The following is an 18,905-nucleotide window of genomic DNA, read 5'->3' as shown; positions in this document are numbered from 1 at the left end:
AATAGTACTTTAGATGTTAAATAAACTCTTATGAGTTGAGACTTCTTTCCCTATAACTACTGACGATGGGCTCTAATATTTGAAGGATGAGGAGCAAGGTTTTTGTAGAAACTAAGGTTTCGGTTGTATGGGGACCTGACCTTGGTGTCATTTGCTTGATTTAGCCTGAGCATTGCCGTAAATGCCCTGCTTTCTAAACCTACGTTTGTATTTCTTTTCCCATTTCACAAAATAGCTAACTATCAGATAATTCGGAAACGGAACAATGATTGTAGGTTCAAATGTGAGTCTTAAGTTTCAGTTATTCTGGGTATTTGAGTATTTTGGGTTCTTGGGAAGCAGATGCCAAGAAAGCGTTTGATGTATAAGATGTTTGTTAGGGATCAACATGTGTGAAACGAAGCAGGCTGAAGCAGAGTTGGGTAGAGGAAGAAGTTGAAATGCAATGCAATCCGACAAAACCTCAGCCAAACTGTTAATGAAAAGTGCAGTATGGCATGTGACTGTACACACATCGGGCTCCCAGGCTGGGCCTTGACACCTCACTTAGGAGGTGCGCAGTGCTCTGTAAAGGGTGTGAATGCGGCCAGGCATCTGCTGCTGAGGCCTCCCCAAAGGACTGACAGCTGCTGGCTACCCACGGACCACACTCCCCTGTCCTAGGAGGGGGAATCTGGGTGCTGTATGTCCATGTCTAATCTGATAAAACTGCTGCCGAGAGGCAGAGAACTTTGTCCTCTACCTTATAGGATGGTTTAGCTGCAAACTGAGGAAGTAGCCCGTTACAGGCTCTGCAGTCATACTGCCTAGGTTCGCATCTCACCTTTATTGCTTGCTAGCTTTGTGATCTTGGGCCAAGTTACTTAAATCTCCATTCTTTAATTTCCCTTTTTCTTAAATGGAAGTGGTATTGGGGGATCTGAAGTTGTTCGGTAACTGTTCACTGAGTACTTATTTCCTTTGCCCAGGCACTATTTTCTTTGTCCTCATGAAGCTTGCATCCTATGGAATGATACAGACAGTAAGCAAGTAAATTAAAAACAATAACTATATTCTTTTAGGTAGCTATAAGTGCTATGAGTAAAAGCAGAGTAAGAGAATTGAGGAGGACAGTGGGAGGAGGGGGACTATTTCCTAGGAGTGAGGAAAAACATTTCAGGCAGGGGCACTGCAAGTGTAGAGGTTCGTGTTGCTGGAGCCGAGATTAAAGTTTAACTACGTTAAAACATCAAAAGGGAACAAAATTGCTTGGAATTCTTTTGTTTTATACTTTAAAAACTGGAGTTTTCATAATTTTCTTATTTTATCTCATCAATTTCCACTAACCATTGCTCATACATTTGGAGAGTCTCACTGCTATTTTAAAAGGAGAATATGTAAATACTTATTTTAAAAAAATCAGAAGAGACACCATTATTGCTTCATGAACTCTCTAGAACACCTTCATGAACCCTAGGAGATTGGAACCATCCGTAAGGAAGCTTTGCTGTATATGCGAATGTCTCCTTGTACATCTTTTAAGTCTCAGCTTAGCCTTCTCTCAGTCCATCCTGTCCTGCCCAGGTCTAGGTTAGATGCCTGTGCTTTATGGTTGTCTAAAGCAGCCTGCACTGCTCCTGTGAGAGCACATAAGTCACCTTATTGTAACCACCAGTTTGTCTTTTTATCCCGTCAGGCCAGAACCTCCTTGGGGGAAAGATGGTGTCTTAGTCCATTATATTTTCATCCTGTCATTCAGCACCTGGCACATCATTGCTGCTTTAAAAAATTCTATTTAGTTTTAGAAAATAAAGTTATGGTAATATACACACACATATATATATATGTATGTGTGTGTATACATATATATATATGTGTGTGTGTGTGTGTGTGTGTGTATGTATGTATATATATATATATAACAGCTAAGAAAAAAACTAGCCAAGTGACTAGATTTGGTTCAAGTAACAAGATGACAGGAATATATTAGGTGCTTTTTAGAAGTTAGGTAGTCTTAACTTGTATCAACAGAATGTTAGTAGTCTTGAATATTACCTTTCTGTTAGGCTTACTGTTAGGCACCTAACAACAACCTCATTAGATTTTACAGATGAAACTGAGGCTCATAAGGTTGAAAGAATTTGATTTGCCCAAGGAAACAACTTATAAATTCAAACTCAATCTGTCTGATTCAAAGCCTTGATCTCTATCAACATAAGGAAGCATCCAGAACAAATGAAGTGATATTCTTCAGTACTTACTCATACCACATTTAGAATACTGTTTTTATTTTGTTTGTGCCCATTAAAAGAAACATTGACATCATTAAATACTTCCATAAAAGAGTAGCCTTGGGAGTAAAGGATCTGAAAAAAGATTATCCTTTGAGGGACAGTTGAAGGCCCTAAAGAGAATTTGCTTAGAGAGGGAACTTAGTCTGTGACTCCAGTAGTTGGAAGAAACAGGGCCAGAGGGTAGAAGTTGGGAAGGTGAGTTAGATTTGATACAGATAATTCTTTAAGAGGAGATTTGTAAAAATAGAATGGGTTTTTAAAAATTGAGGCCCTGGGGCTGGCCGAGTGGCACGTTGGTGGGAGCTGGCACGTTGGTGGGAACTGAGCAGCAGGGCCCCGGTTCGGATCCCACATGGGGGCCAGTGACACTGCCCTCTGCAGCTAAGATGGTGAACAACAGCTCGACCTGGAACTGGGCTGCCGTGAGTTGCTGGCGACGACGTAGGCTGCAGCGGGGCTGCTGTGAGCTACTGTGAGCGGCCATCCAGTGGCCGGCAACTGATCTGCCTCAGCCAGGAAGAGCACAATGATCATAATACCAACATGGGCCAGTGAAGCGACGTCCTCCACAACTAGACTGAAGAACAAAAGGACAGCAACTTTTCTGTTCCCCTTCCCATGATTCCCCAGCGCTGTTCCCCTCCCCCAATTCCCCAATAAAATCTTAAAAAAAAAATTGAGGCCCTGTTTAAATAGTAGTATCACTGATGAAATTTTTATGAGCATTTTATATTGCACAAGAAACATTTTAACAAATTTGTAATTTAATCACAACTCTGGGGTAGGTGGTAGCATTATTCCTATTTTTCAAATGAACATATTAAGAGATTTTGATTTGATCAGGATCTTCTGTAGCATGTCACTAGTAGAACCAGGATGTGTCCCAAGTCTGCTGATTCAAGATGTCATGCCATTTCCACTTTAACAGGCAGATGACCATGTGTCATGAATGCCATGGAGGAAATACCCGTATTTAGGGAGGAAATTAGACTATATGATTATCAAGTTCTCTTCTGACTTTGAAAATCTTTATTTTTCTGAAGCTTAAAATTTGACCTCATTTGCTTGTTCACTACTTTGAAGACTTTATACCTTACCCATTTCCCAAGTAAATGTTGGTCTTTAAACTTTTTATTTTTACCCTATTATCTAAGTAGTTTCTAGAAAAACTTGTTCTAACTCTTTATATGCCAGTCTTTTGCAGTCCCATACCTGCTTAATCAACAGCCCCTTCTTTAGGAAGTTGAAAATCCTGGTAAACCAGTTTCCCTTTTCCTTACTTCCTCCCTCAACTGCCCTTCTTCCGATTTAATTTTCCTGCTGAGGATCCCCAAATTCTTGTGTTCTTTATTGTGATATTTGTGGCTGTAGTATCTGGTTTATTTTTTCTTTCTAATTCAATTGCATTATTTCTAATTACTCACACCCTATCTTCATCTTTATCAGTAAACTATCAACCTGCTGATAGTCTCCATTTTATCACCGATAACATCCTTAAGTTCTTGGTATTTTTCCTGCCCTTTAGATCATATTCAACTCATTTGTAAGGTCTCCCATATCTCCTTGTGGTTTTAATCTTTGTTTCCACTCTTGCCTGTTTCTTAAGATGACTCAGTTCTTCCCTGTTAGTCCTGTCCACCGTCTCCCTTCTGATGGAACTCCTGTGTCTAACCAGAATCCTCTGTTAATGACTACATTGTTATACTCTCCTCGCTGATTCTCTGATATCTTGGTTAATGGATTACGAATTGTGTTCCTTGGAATATATGGTTCTCTAGTGATCCTTCAGTGTCACTAGAAAGACTGAAAACACTCCTCATCCCACTGGGTTTAATCCCCAAGGCTCAGGGTTTGGTTTTCCTCTAAGTATTCTATCTGGACTCAACTCAGTCAGCCTCAAAACTTACTTTCCAGCTATGTGTTCCCTCTACTTCATCCACATTGGTTAACACTTCTCTCACATGCAAATCAGTTTCTCCTCTGTTTTTAGTGTCTGGTGATTTTGAACACTTAAGTCATTTTCCTTTATATAGTACAGTTGTTTAAAACCAGTAAAAGCTCTTTTTTTCCACAATCCTTATTCCCTACATTCAACACAGTTCTTTTTCCTTAGTGAGAGTTCAAAAGATATTTAATAAATTGAATTCCATTGATACTCAAGCCATAACTATTTCTAGAGCTTTTCAATTTAATCTGTTAGAGTAATTAAACATCATTTTCCCCATAGCAGCTCTCCCTCTGTCTTCAGTTACTTCCTATTGTTTATAGGATAAAGCTCACTTGGCTTTCATTTAAAGACCCATAAATCATCCTTTTCATTCCTGTCAGGCTGGTCTGTTAACTATTGCTATAAATTTTATCTCCATTCCTTTGTTCTTTTTATTTCCCCACCTGGAATTCCTTTGCTACCCTTCTTTTCCTAGTTTATGCAAATTTTACCTGACCTTCAAGTCTTCCCTAAACATTCTGATCTTTGAACTTTTAGTAAATAAGCTATATTATTTGGCACTTTATTACTTATTGATCTGTGACCACTATTTTATGGTTGTTTGGGAACAATGTTTAACTTTTTATATGTACGTGTATGTCCATTGTTAAGTTGTCAATAAATATTAAGTTAGGCCTGTAGTAAAAAATAAACTTTCTACTTTGGGATCTGCCAGTGAGTTTCTGTTTGGATTTGAATACTTCATTTTTGGGGTTTTTCAGATTGCACATCTATAAAGAAAAGAGGTTGAACTGCCTGCAGTTTCTTAAACTGTTGTGTGTTCTGCTAAAAAAAAAAAAAAGAGTGCTTCCAGAAAATTTTAAAGATTGGTAATACATTAAAAAAATTAAATGTAAGATATAATTTGTTAGATGGTGAAAAATAAAGCAGTGAAGGAGGGAAGTATGTTGTAATTTTAGATAGATGGGCAGAGAGCCCATCTCAGAGTAGGAGACATTTGAGTAAACGCCTGAAGGAAGTATAGGAGCAAATATCTGTGAGATGATACTCCAGGCAGAGGAACAACATGTACCAAGACCCTGAGGCAGAATGTGTATGTGTTTTTGAAAAATGGCAGTGTATTTATGCAGAGCGTACATAGAACTATTAAGGGGAAAAGTAATTAGAGAAAGGTCAGAGAGGTAATGGGGGAGAGGGCAAGATGGAGGGCTGGAAAAGCCATTGGAAAGACTTTGCTTTGTTCCATTCCTTGGTGTTTTCTGTGGAATCTTTTCATAGGGATATATAATTCTGAATTTCAATAGCTGTGGAACATCCAGGAATGAGGTACTTTAAACCGAATTTTAAGAATTTTATATTATATTTTACTTTGGAGAATAATAATAACTCAAGAATATACCAAAAATGAGCGTTGACTACCTATATTGGTTCTTTTGCTTTAGGGTTTGTAATTATAACTTAAATTTTTTTTTTTTAACCATAGGTAAATTAACATGATGGATTTCTCCAAGCTACCCAAAATACTCGATGAAGATAAAGAAAGCACATTTGGTTATGTGCATGGGGTCTCAGGTCCTGGTAAGTTAATACATAATAATCTGAATGGTAAAGATTCCTACCTTCAATTAATGTCTTTTCAAGGTGTTTTAGATAGAAATACACAAGTTTTTGTTTACCTACAGAAATTATGTCCTCAAAAGATTTTATAACTTCTATAAGACTGAGGTAATACCTCCATCAAAAGGGCTCATCTAGCATTCATTATCTAAATTTGATAATTATTTAGGTACTGTTTATGTTATGTAAATGTAAAATCACTGTTCAGAGTTTTGCCTATTTTTTTATTGTTAAATCTGAGGTTAAAAAGCTATAAAGTTTATAGCTTTTAGTATGTAATACCTTGTAGATTATAAGCATTCGGTAAACATCTGTGAATTTGGTTTGAACTTTAATGTTTTCAGAGCATTTCTCAGCAGCATCAACCAGTGCTCTTTGCATATATTATTCCTCTGAATGGGTATTTCAGGTATCACATAACCAGCTACCTGTAGGAAAGAACTCTTATGGAATGAAACTGATAATGGAAAGTAGTTTTAGAGTTTATGTTCATTTTGCCAAAACTTGAGGTACTGCATTTTAAATAATAAATCTCATTCTAGTATCCATTTTGTTATTCCACACTCCCACTGCAAAATGTGACTCACAGTTTCCATAGGGAAACCTGCTCATTGATTTATAATCCTTCATGGAAATTCTTTTTTTTTTTTTTAAATATCTTTTTGTAAACTTTATGCTAATAGTCTTTTTCTGGTTCTAATCACAATGGAGGTGATAATCCTTCTTGGTGTTTATGCAAATGAAGACTATCTGTTACTGTCTCTCTTGTTTCTCCCCAAGAAGCTTCTTCCACTTAGAACTTGATGTTTGAACTTGAGCTCATTGGCAAATAATACATTTCACTGTTTTCAGTCTCATTTGCATTTAGAGAAATAATTTTCCCCTTAATGATCATAAGGGTTTTTTGGAAAGACAGGCTACACACAATAACTTTTAGGGAAAAGGCAAAAGAACACCATCGGAAGAGTTTAGGTAAAAATATTTTTCTGAAACTTGTAGTAAACTGTTCCTGGAACCTACTTATAATTCTTAAGTACTTAATAAGATAATAAATAAATGGCGGGCCACCCAGTGGCTCAGTTGGCTAAGAGCACGAGCTCTGAGTAACAGGGTCGCCAGTTCGATTCCCACATGGGCCAGTGAGCTACACTCGAGCAGAGCTGCCGTTGAGCTGCCAACAGGTGGCAGGATGGCTTAGCTGGTGAGAGCACGTGCTCCTAACAACGAGGTTGCTGGGTTCGATTCCCGGTCGGGATGGTGGGCTATGCCCACCAGCAACTAAGATTGAGCAGGGCACCTTGAGTTGAGTGGCCCTGAGCTGCCCACGGGTGGCCAGATGGCGCCTGAACTTGGAGCTGAGCTAGCTGCGCCCTCCACAACTAAGATTGAAGAAGAAACAACTTGGCTGTTCCCTTTCCCCAATTTCCCAACACTGTTCCCATTCCCCAATAAAAAGAAAATCTTAAGAAAAAAGTAATGGCATACTTTTGGGTTTATTAAGTATGATTAAAATTTTAGTTACTTTTGATGTTTCAATGCATCTTAATATTTACATAGATGTAAATATTTGTGAAATTAGTAAATCTTCATTGTTTTAACACAAGTTAATGAAATCTTAATACTTTAATAGTTTCCACTTGAATATTACCTAATACATACTTCTAATCAATTATATCAGAAGGCAAAATATTAAAAATCAGTTTATTCCTACACTTATCTGAAAATGTGCAACCTTCCCTCCCTGCCAGAAAAGTAGTTTTTGCTTACTAGACAACGTGGTCCAAAATCGTAAGTATAAATTCTGGTTCAGTATTTATAAAAAATAGGGATTCTTAGTGAGAACTTCACCCAGTGGTGGTAACTGATTATAAACATTCCTATGGTCTATGTAAAAAATTTTGTAGATGTATCTGTGCATTTTTCTAGGTAGAGCTATCATCAGTTTATGAAAAGTTTCCATGTTCCAAGAGAGTTTTAAGAACCGTTGTTATAAAGTGTTAGAAAATAAAGATGTTTTAGATATTACCTCAAAGGAATGGTGACAACACAGCAAACTGATAATTGTGTGACATTCTACCATGTTACTAGCTAAAGCTTCTGTTCCAATTTTAGTTTTAAAGTTTTTTTTAATTGTCCCCAAATCCATCATTCTATGTATTATAGCAAACTGGGTTGATCAAAACCTATATTTATATTATGGGTTATTATGAGAATATTATGTAAAATGAATAATCTTTAGCCTGGCATTTATTTTTTTTCACGCTATATGATATGCTAAAAATGTATCTTTTTGTGGTGTATGTTCCATAGTGGGTGTTTTCTTTTTCTTATGAATATATGAGACAGCAGGATTATTGAATTATTGGATGTTTTCATTATAACTATTCACAGTCTTAAGTCATCAAAATACGTGTTTGTTCTTTTCAGTGGTGACAGCCTGTGACATGGCAGGGGCAGCCATGTATGAGCTGGTGAGAGTGGGCCACAGCGAGTTGGTTGGAGAGATTATCCGATTGGAGGGTGACATGGCTACTATCCAGGTGTACGAAGAAACCTGTATCCTTTTTGTTCAATTTCTTGCTACTCTCTGTAAGTCAGAATTTAAGGATTTATGGCAAAGGTAGAAACAGCAACATCCAGGGCTATCAAAAGGTGAAATGTTGGTGTTTAGAAATCCGATTTATACAGGAGTATATTGGAGAAAGGTACTAGGAATTAGTGCTCTTCCTAAGAAATTAATATTATCTTCTGAACTTTTATTATTTTTAATATTTCAATAATTGACAAACTTTAAGAGGAGCCAATTAGAGGGAGACATATTGTAGAAGGATCCCTAAGCAGGTTCACATCAATTTGTATGGTTAAAATTCTCCAATCATGACTTCTGTATAAAATAGTAAATCCATAAATAAATCAATCACCACTCTCTGTCTTTATTCTAATAAATAGTGCTGGGTGGGGTGTTATACTGTAGCTTTAACACTAGGGAATCTTCATTATTTGTTTGGTTTCCATAATTTTGGCTTTTAAACATAGAATTTATTTTCAATTTTCTATAAAAAATAAAGAGATAAAGAGTTAAGCCTTGTGAAGAGAAGCACTTTTTTTTCTTTTTGCTTCATTTGTATGTTTTAGATTGGATCTCAAGATCAGTATTAATTCTTTGGCTGTTTAAGATTTATTTGGTACAGCTTTTTCACCATACAGAAATACATGCTTGCCAGTAACTGTTCTCTGTCTGAGTACTGAGGTGCTAGTTCAAAATAGTCATCTGAAAATTTTAAATAAAGTTAGAAGTCTGTAGCTATGAAATCATGACTAGTCAAAAGGACTTTTCCCTATTGTTAGCTTTATCTTTTGTTTAATCTTTTACATGGTTTAAAGATTTAAAATAAACAAATGGACATGTATACAGTGACAACCATCCCCACCTTTGTCATCCTGTATCTGGTCAGTTTGCAAGACATAAACAGTTGCCTGCAGCCACTTTATTAGTTCTTTTTATTGTATATCCTTCTGGTTTGTTAATTGCATATGTGAACCAATATAAATATGGATTTTTATTCTCTTTTTCCTAAAAGATAGCATAGTATATGTATTATTCCGCACCTTGGTTGTTTTCACTTAAAAATAAATGTATTGTGGAAAACAGATATGCGGTAAATATAGTAAAATGTTAATTGTAGAATCTAGCTCGTAGAGGTAGCGGAGTTCACTGTAAAATTCAACTTTGCTGTAGGTTTGAAAATTTTCATAATCACATATTAGAAATGAAAATATATTTTGGAAATCTTTCTAGATCAGTTCATAGAAGCTTCAGTTCCTTTTTTATAGCTACATAGAATTCTATTATCTGAATGTACCGTAATTTATTAATCAGTCTTGACAGAAATTTTAGTTGATATTATTATAAACTGTTACAATGTAACTAGTATGAATTCACAGAAATTGGATTTTTGGATCAAGATTTATGCATTTTAATTTTGATAGATATTGCTAAATTGCTGTCAGTAAAAGTTGTACTGATATTACTTCTATCAACAAGTATATGAGAGCAAGGAGGATTCAGTGTGCTTATTTGCAGATTTTATTCTTTCCTTTTCAAAACTTCTCAAGATTTTTAGTTTTTGTTAGGTACTAGTAACCTTTTTAAGAGACTAGTAGTCTTCAGTAGTATAGTTGAAACAATGTATTTAGGAGAGGCTTTTGTTGTTTTTAGCTCTGTGGTTTCGGAAACGGCACCTAGGTATTCTGGGCAGGTACAGCAAACTCATGTGGTGTCCCAGGATATTTTAAAGTTTTGAGGTTAACACAGGAATATTAGACATCTTGTCAGACACCACGTGAGCTAGTATTTTGAGATAATAAGCAGTTTCATTACTCAGCTGCACAATATTCTTGTCGATGATGTCATATCTTGGTGAAGATGAGTTTTTGGTGATTGCTAAGGTAAAACAGCAAGTATTATGTGACAATAAATATGGGACAATAAATATATTCATCCTGATTCTAAGGTTTGAAAATTCTACAGTGCCTGACAGGCACATATATCCCATTTGTAAGAATTGAGGTTATTTAAGAATGAAATTTAAATATTTTTTATTTATGTTTATGTATATTTTATTTTCAAAGTACTACTGAATTGTTTGGACATATATATTAAGTTGTTTAGACATAACTATTTAATAAATGGAATTATTAGACACGTATTTTATCGTGTGTCACTGTGAAAAAGTTACTAAAACATTAAAGGATATTGTGAACTAAGAAAGTTGGAGAATCTGTTTTAGCCCCTTAGGTATCATTTCCTGTTACTGCGGTGTTTCCTTTTCATAGTATCTCTAAAGTTTCATGGTGAGTTTTCCTCAACTACTGTTTCTAGCTGGTGTGTCTGTTGGAGACCCTGTACTCCGCACTGGTAAACCCCTCTCTGTAGAGCTTGGTCCTGGCATTATGGGAGCCATTTTTGATGGTATTCAAAGACCTCTGTCAGATATCAGCAATCAGACACAAAGTATCTACATTCCCCGAGGAGTAAATGTGTCTGCCCTTAGCAGAGATATCAAATGGGATTTTACACCTTGCAAAAACCTACGGGTATGTTTTTATAACCAAGATTTCTAAAGTTGGTGAAAGAATGTGAATGGTTTTGTACTCAGTTCAAATAAAAATAGACCACAGAAGTATAGTTTAAAGTTTTCTTTAAATCCACTAGAAAGAGTATAGAACTGGGATGTTTTATTTATAAGTGAGGCAGATTATTTAAATAATAGCAAGAGTGAGTCTACTTCATGTTTATTTGAACATTAAACAGTAAATACATCTGTTTTCTAGGTTGGTAGTCACATCACTGGTGGAGATATTTATGGAATTGTCGTTGAGAATTCGCTCATCAGACACAAAATCATGTTACCCCCACGAAACAGAGGAACTGTAACTTACATCGCTCCACCTGGAAATTATGATACCTCTGTAAGTATATAAACTTTATCTCACAGAGTGGCCCTACTTCTGTATGCTAGTTGCCCATTTTTAGTACCCTAGTTATAGAATTGTCATTTAACATGTAGGTTTTAAGTAACTCCCATAATTATTTTTTTACTTAAGTTTTTTTTTTAAGTTGGGCTTGGGAATACAAAAACATATTGTTTCCTTTTTTTAATTAAAATATAGTTGGCATACAGTATTATATTAGTTTCAGGTGTACAACATAGTGATTCGACATTTATGTACCTTATGATATGATCACCATAAGTCTAGTAACCATCTGTCGTTGTGCAAAGTTATTACAATATTATTGACATATTCCCTATGCTGTATATCCCATGGCTTATTAGGTGCAGGTGAATAAGAGAACATACTGTTTATTTTTTAAGAGGAAGAGGTATCTAGTATAACATTTTCCTACCTTGTTAATTTATGCTACATCGTTTAAAGCCCTGATTCTTTAGGCATAGAATAGATTTTGATTTAAATTGTCAATCTATAGTCACATAATTAGTTGCACAGTGGATTATATGAATTCTTACTCTGGGTGAGCCATTTAAAACTTAGTCCTTTAGAGGTGGGAAGGGCGGGCTGGCGGGCGCCGTGACGGGGGCGGGGGCGGGGGGGTCAAAAAAAAAAAAAAAAAAAAAACTTAGTCCTTTAATGTTATTGGTAGTCACATCATATCAAATATACTAGACCCATAATAGTTTTTGTGGGCATGAAGGTAACTATTGAGAAGGCCACTGTAGTGTATAATTTTTTTCCCAATAAAATGTGATGAAATACAATATTCTAATTAATTCACAAGAATAAGTCTGTGCTCTAATATATAGAAAACAAAAGAATTAAGACAGGGATTCTGGGCAATCAGCTAGCCTTACTCAGTAGCTTAGACACTCATTCACTCTTATATGAAAGAACCACCCTGAAGTGGTTCATGTATCAACAAAATTACAGATTTCTATAGTCTGTGGACTTTGGGATTGTTTGTAAATAGTTGAAACCATTTCAATGTTCATAAATGTTAGAGTATTACTCATTCATTATCTTTCTGCTTTTGTAAATATTTAAAAATATTTAACTTTATTAAATATTTTAGGATTTTTTTAATAGATGAGTATTTTTCATTAAAGCAGTATAAGAGCATTGTAATAAAGTATATAAAACAAAGACTGGAAAGTAAATTATGAAAACATTCATTTTTTTCCCCCTCCCTCAGTCCCAGGAGTATCTGCTGTATCCTTCAGGACTTCTCTCTATGTAAATCCACGCAATTTATTTAATTATTCTTCTATTCTCTTTCACAAAAACTCCTAAACTGTTTTTAATCATTAAAACCGTAATAAGCACACCTGATTAAAAAAATTAGAACTGAATATAAAGATTTACAATAAAAAGTATAAAATTTCCCTCTCTACTTCCATGTAACACCTTTGTAACTCCAAGAGGAATCTAATCTAGAGTTACTTTCAGGAACAAATGTTCATAAGTTTGTACTTAAAACCTTGCTGTATTTTTATAGGATGTTGTCCTGGAGCTTGAATTTGAAGGCATAAAGGAAAAGTTCAGCATGGTTCAAGTATGGCCTGTACGTCAGGTTCGGCCTGTCACTGAGAAGCTGCCCGCTAATCATCCTTTGCTGACTGGCCAGAGAGTCCTTGATGCCCTTTTCCCGTAAGTTTAATCTGTGTCCCACCATTTTCCCACAGAATTATTGTATGTGCTTATTGTTTCACTTTTTATAGATAAAGGTTTTATGTGCTAAACCTATAATACATTTTATCTAGAGACATAATTGTGAATTAGTTAAATACAATATATACATTGCCCGTGCTTATTACAGAATTAAACCATTGAAGATTTATTTTTTTCACAGTTGCATAAAGAAAACATTATTTCTAAAACTCTCAGGGAAAAAAAACTTTCCAGAAGAAAACCTTTGCCGAAACAATATAACTATTTTTCTTAAGTTATCCTAGAATTAGTATTATAGATTCACCGGTGTCACTGTAAATTGATGAGTTCTAAAATGAACTGGCTCTTTATACTGCCCAGCAATTTTTCTTAATTTGTAGTCTGGTCTTTGCCATTTTCTTCAAAAACTACTCAGAAACACCCTTTCTCTTTAAGTCTCAGGTTTCACTATACCCTGCTTTACTTTCAACAGATACCTTCATTTAATTCACAGAAAAGACTGAAGCTATGATACAGTAGCTCCCTGAACCTCTGACCACCAAACCCATGCATATTCCACTTACCTTCAACCTCTTGTCCTTCAAACCTGCTCTCTGAATTGTCCTCATTATTACTCTCTCATCCTTATTAGGCAGCACCCCGTTTCTCTGTTCTTCACTCTCCACTAAATGTGTCTATCACTTTTACGAATGTTTTCCAGTTTACTAAATTTTCTTGTTCCTTTGTCTTCTGTCACACCCACCTGGCAAAATTCCAACTATGAATCATTTCTGTTATCTCCTTCTCCCGAGGTGGCTACACACAGGCGGCTAAGAAAATAAAATAATCGGTGCAAGTTGGCATCTCCCTACTGTGTAGCAATCGTGCGATTCCCGAACTACCATTCTCCTGCTCTCCTATTGAAACTTCTCCACTTGCCTCACATCTTCAACTCAATTCTTTCTCCTTCCTTCTCAACAAATGATCATGCTAGTTCCTTCACAGAGAAATTAGAGGCCATCAGATTTGGAACCCCCTCAGTTTCCTGCTACCAGGCTGACTTAACAAGCATTCCCATTCATCCCTTCCTTTTCTCTTTCTGGAGCTTATCCCATCTCATATCTTCTCAAAGACCTGTCTCTATCAGTTATCTTCCTTTTATCACACATGGAAAAAAAAATCTATCCTCTACTCTTTTCCCTTTTCTACCTTCCACAACTTTTCTCCTCATCTTCACAGCCACGCCTCTGGCAAGAATGAATAGTTCCCACTTTCCCAATCTAGTTCACCGTACCACTCTGCCCTTGGCTCTACTATTCGATTGAAAGTACTCCCACTAACATCATCAGTTACTCTCATACTGATAATTCAATAAATAAGGTTTAGTGTTTTCTTAATTCCTATAACTTTGGATATTTCTACGCCATCCTCCTTGAAACACCCTCTTTCTTTGTTTTTCCTGTTAGCTTCTGTCCACAAGTTCTACTGGGTTGTCGGAAAATTCATGACATAATTTTACTGATTTTCGTTGCAAAAATGCGCCATGACTTTTCCGACAACCCAATAATTCTCCAATGCACGTTTTTTCTCCCTTAATTTTGATATTTCTTAGAGTTTTTCGTTTTTCAGGGCCTCTTCCCTCGTCATTACGTATCTTACCCTCTGTGGATGACTTCATCTATTCTCATGACTTAAATATTCATCAATATATTATGACTCCTAAGTCTGTTTCTATCATCCCAAATCTCTTCTGAGTTCCAGACTCATATATAAAACACTTCTGATTATACCTGTCCTTTTGAATGTCCTATAGGTGCCTCAAAGTTAGTATGTTCAAAACTAAAATAATCATATTAATCACCATTTTCTTCCTTGAAATTTGCTCATCTTTCTTTGTTGCCTCCCTCACCAAATGTCATTATCATCCATCTAGTGAATGCCTAATCTTAAATATGTGACTTCTCTCAGGGATCATTTTTATCCTTCTACATCGAATTATTGAACAAGTGCTTTTTATTCTATTCCCTAAATATTTATCTATATCTTCGTCATCCCTACTCCATGACCCTAATTAAGCATCTCAAATACCTCCAATAATTACATTTAATCAGACTTCCTGTCTCCAGTCTTGCCTTCTTTCCAAGTAGTTGTCCATATGACTAGTAATCCACCTAAAACACATATCTGATCCTGTACTGTTTTGCTTGAAACCCTTAATTTAAGTGCTCTGCATTATCCTTAAAACAAATACACACCCCTGATCTCCTTACAAAGCCACCTGTGATCTGGCCATTGCTTACCTTTCAGTATTGTCTCAGGCACTTGACTGCCCAACTACTTCCTTATACACTGTCTTCCAGGCTTACTGAAGAACTGTTAGTTTCCCAAGCAGTGCTCCATCTTGCCCCTGGACCTTTGGCCATGCTGTTCCCTCTCCTTGGAATGTTATTTCCCTTTATCTGGCTAATTTCTGTTTCCTTCTCAGTCTTAGCTTCTTTCAGAAAGAATTTCCTAACTCCAACCCGATCTAGTGTCAGACTTTGCACCCCTTCTTGTGTATTCCCACAATACCTTGGATGTTCTCTATGATCTCACGTTTTACTTTGGATTGCTAAACTTCCAAACTGGGACACACCCAGCCCCGCCTCCCCTTCCTGGGTTAATAGTGATTGAAAGAGGTGTACAAAGCCATAGGATGAATGGACATGTCCTCTGAATTTATCGAAGTCACTGAAAGGTTTGCAGGAGAAAAGATTTTACTGCATATTAGTTTTATATTGAAAAAGTCTGTTATTATTATTAAGGATGCAATGTTTCAGTGAATTTTTATGATAAAACACGATGTTACAAAGAAATTTCCCTTAGTGTTACACCTCATTTCTCCTGCCCAGACCCTCCCACCCCACACCTACATCCCACAACATTCACTTTCCTCTGCCCTTCAGACTATGTCCTACTCCAGTGCCACCTTTTAGGGAAAGTTTGAAAGTGGCTGCTAATAGTAGTGTACTGGATAATCACCAACTAACTTTGCAGTTTACCCCGCTGGAATGTGAGTGGCTACCTTATTTACTGCTGTCTTTCCAGCATCTCCAACCAAAGTTTTTAGTACCTAGAAAGCACTCTGTAAATAGTTATTTGATAGATAAAAGGGGATTAACTTAACTAACACCTTACCAAAGTCTTTGTTCATTAACCTTTACAGCAAGATGTGAATTTAAGGTCTTATTTTCTGCCTCATGAGACACCTTTGAAAAGATTTTTATATTTTTATTTTAGCTTTAATTCCTATACTGTCCTTCCATTAACTAATTTATGTAAGCATTCAGAATATCATTAGTACTATTTTATTTATCTTATTATTTTTGTATCTCTTTTCCTAGGGTAATTTGTAGAATTTACTTCTACTTTTCAGCTATTAAAGATACTAGAGATGATTAATGATAATAAAAAACATTAACACTAGTATAGGTACAAACTAGGGGAGCAATTATTATATCTATATCTGTATATCTATCTTTGTAAGTGCATATATAGAGATCGATGAAAATATTTCAGAGTGCTTTCTTTAACATATATTCCTGTGTCACTTACCTACTTTATTTATTAGTATTTGTTAGCAAGTAAAGGAATTCATACTTTGTTTTCTTTGTTTAGATGTGTACAGGGAGGAACAACTGCAATCCCTGGGGCTTTTGGCTGTGGAAAGACAGTGATATCTCAGTCTCTATCCAAGTATTCCAACAGTGACGTAATCATCTACGTAGGATGTGGTGAAAGAGGAAATGAGATGTCTGAAGTCCTCCGTGACTTCCCAGAGGTCTGTATCTATAAAGCTTCAAATAACATTCCAGAGAAAATACCACTGATAAACTTTCATTGTCAATTAATAAAGCTTTGTATTGGATCTGGAGCACTATTCTCATTTGTCAAAGATCTTTTAAGGAATTTTCTAATTATATTTGTGATTCAATTTGTATATTCCAGGAAAGGAATTTGAAATTTTTAGTCACACACTTGCAAGTTCCTTTTTGTGATCTGGTCGTTTTTAGTTATTAGAAGAAAGATTAAAATAGACAATAGGTGTGAACTTTACAAAGGTTTTATATAATCTAGGTTACTGTAGTAATATTTCTTTTTCCATAAAACAATGGCTTTCACTTATGAAATGGAAACAATGACTTTTTTTATAGCACAGTGGGAGACGGGAGAAGAGTTGGAGTCACGGGGAATATTACTTTGGGAAAACTGATTAGAAGAGAGATTAAATTATACAAGTTGTAAAATAAGAGACTAAAATGTTCTGTTTAGAAATTAGAGGTTCACTAATAGATGGTTTGTCTCTAGCTCACGATGGAAGTTGATGGGAAGGTAGAGTCAATTATGAAGAGGACAGCTTTGGTCGCCAATACCTCCAACATGCCTGTGGCTGCCAGAGAAGCCTCTATTTATACTGGTGAGAATATGAATTGGAATAAAAGCACCTAAAGTCCATTCTTAAGTTGAAAGCTAGCACCAAACTTTTTCCTTTCCTAAGAACTTTTCTTTTATTCTAAAATACCCCCATACCTGCAAGCATATCTGTAATTAAAAAAAAATATTGTACTTATTACATCTTGAGAATATGTCAGTAGAAGACTTTTATAGAGCTTCCCCAAACTTTTATTTTATTTTATTGTTAGTTTCAGGTGTACAACAGTGCAATAGTTATACTTTTTACCCTTCAAAGTGACAGCCCCCCTCCCCCAATTTGCCGCCTCATTTTCACCCCCCAAACTTTTATTTATTTATTTATTTATTTTTAAAAGATTTTTATTGGGGAATTGGGGGGAGGATGGGAACAGTGCTGGGGAATTGGGGGAAGGGGAACAGACAAGTTGCTGTCCTTTTGTTCTTCAGTCTAGTTGTGGAGGACGTTGCTTCACTGGCCCAAGTTGGCACCATCATTGCGCTCTTCCCGGGCGAGGCAGATCAGTCGCCGGCTTCTGGACGGCCGCTCACTGCGGCTGCTGGCTGCTCACGCTGGCTGCTGGCTACACACGGTAGCCCATGGCAACCCACTGCCACAGGGGCTGCAGCCTCCGCCGTCGCCGGCGACTCAGGGCAGCCCAGCTCCAGGTTGAGCTGTTGTTCAGCATCTTAGCTGTGGAGGGCAGTGTCACTGGCCCTCATATGTGGGATCCGAGCCGGGGCCCTCTGGCGTCCCAAGCCAGTTCTTAACCATTGCGCCACTCGGCCGGCCCCCACCCCCCCAAACTTTTAAATGACTATTAAATGATGTATCTTCTACCACCGTGGTTTTTTTTCCTTACACTTTTTACCACTGATCTATCTCTGAATATACCTGTATACTCCATAACTTGATTTATCAGCTTTGAATTATTGTAATATTTTAACTGCTGGATATGGAAGATAAGAATATCAGTGTATTTATGTATTACCTTCTATCTTTGTTCCCATTTCTATCTCAACTTTTGGTACTTTTATTTCCACATTTTCAGGTTTTATAATACATTTTGTTCTGTAACCATGACTACAATATGTGTATTAGTCTTAGACCATAGTAAAATGGAGTCCATGCTCACTGGCAGTCTTTTTAGCTACATTTGTTCTGTGGCTGGCTAAAATTTTTGGAAGTTTCTTTAAGAAAGGCTTATGGAAACTATATCCCCTGAATTCTTGTTTCTTTGTAAGTTTGGTTTTTTTCCTACTGCCTTTAAATTTTAACAATTGTTTGGCTGAGTGTAAAATTTTTGGATCGTATTTCTTTCCTTGAGAACTGCTGTAGCATTGAACGCTGGTGAGAGATCTGATGCTGGCCTGCAGTTTTTCCTTTTTGAGGTGACTTTTCGCCCCAAGGAATTTCTCTTCAGCTTTGAAAGCTCATAACTTTATTAGGCTAT

At 36.3% G+C, this 18,905-nt stretch overlaps 1 protein-coding gene across 2 annotated transcripts in view; it reads left to right on the top strand.

Annotated features, from left to right (window-relative positions):
• Window positions 1-18,905, top strand: part of ATP6V1A (ATPase H+ transporting V1 subunit A) — a 56,937-nt gene that overhangs the window by 22,676 nt on the left and 15,356 nt on the right. For both annotated transcript variants that reach the window (XM_019652249.1, XM_019652250.1), the window contains 7 exons: window positions 5,705-5,799; window positions 8,266-8,394; window positions 10,721-10,935; window positions 11,173-11,310; window positions 12,851-13,002; window positions 16,660-16,822; window positions 17,350-17,458. In XM_019652249.1, coding sequence (XP_019507794.1) covers window positions 5,715-5,799; window positions 8,266-8,394; window positions 10,721-10,935; window positions 11,173-11,310; window positions 12,851-13,002; window positions 16,660-16,822; window positions 17,350-17,458 — 991 coding nt within the window. In that variant the 5' untranslated portion in view covers window positions 5,705-5,714. The remainder of the gene's footprint in view (window positions 1-5,704; window positions 5,800-8,265; window positions 8,395-10,720; window positions 10,936-11,172; window positions 11,311-12,850; window positions 13,003-16,659; window positions 16,823-17,349; window positions 17,459-18,905) is intronic.

This window comes from Hipposideros armiger, unplaced genomic scaffold (assembly GCF_001890085.2).
Source record: "Hipposideros armiger isolate ML-2016 unplaced genomic scaffold, ASM189008v1 scaffold_176, whole genome shotgun sequence".
Lineage (NCBI taxonomy): Eukaryota > Metazoa > Chordata > Mammalia > Chiroptera > Hipposideridae > Hipposideros > Hipposideros armiger.
The sequence above is the reverse complement of the archived record's forward strand: the minus strand, read 5'-3'. Positions and strand labels throughout refer to the sequence as shown.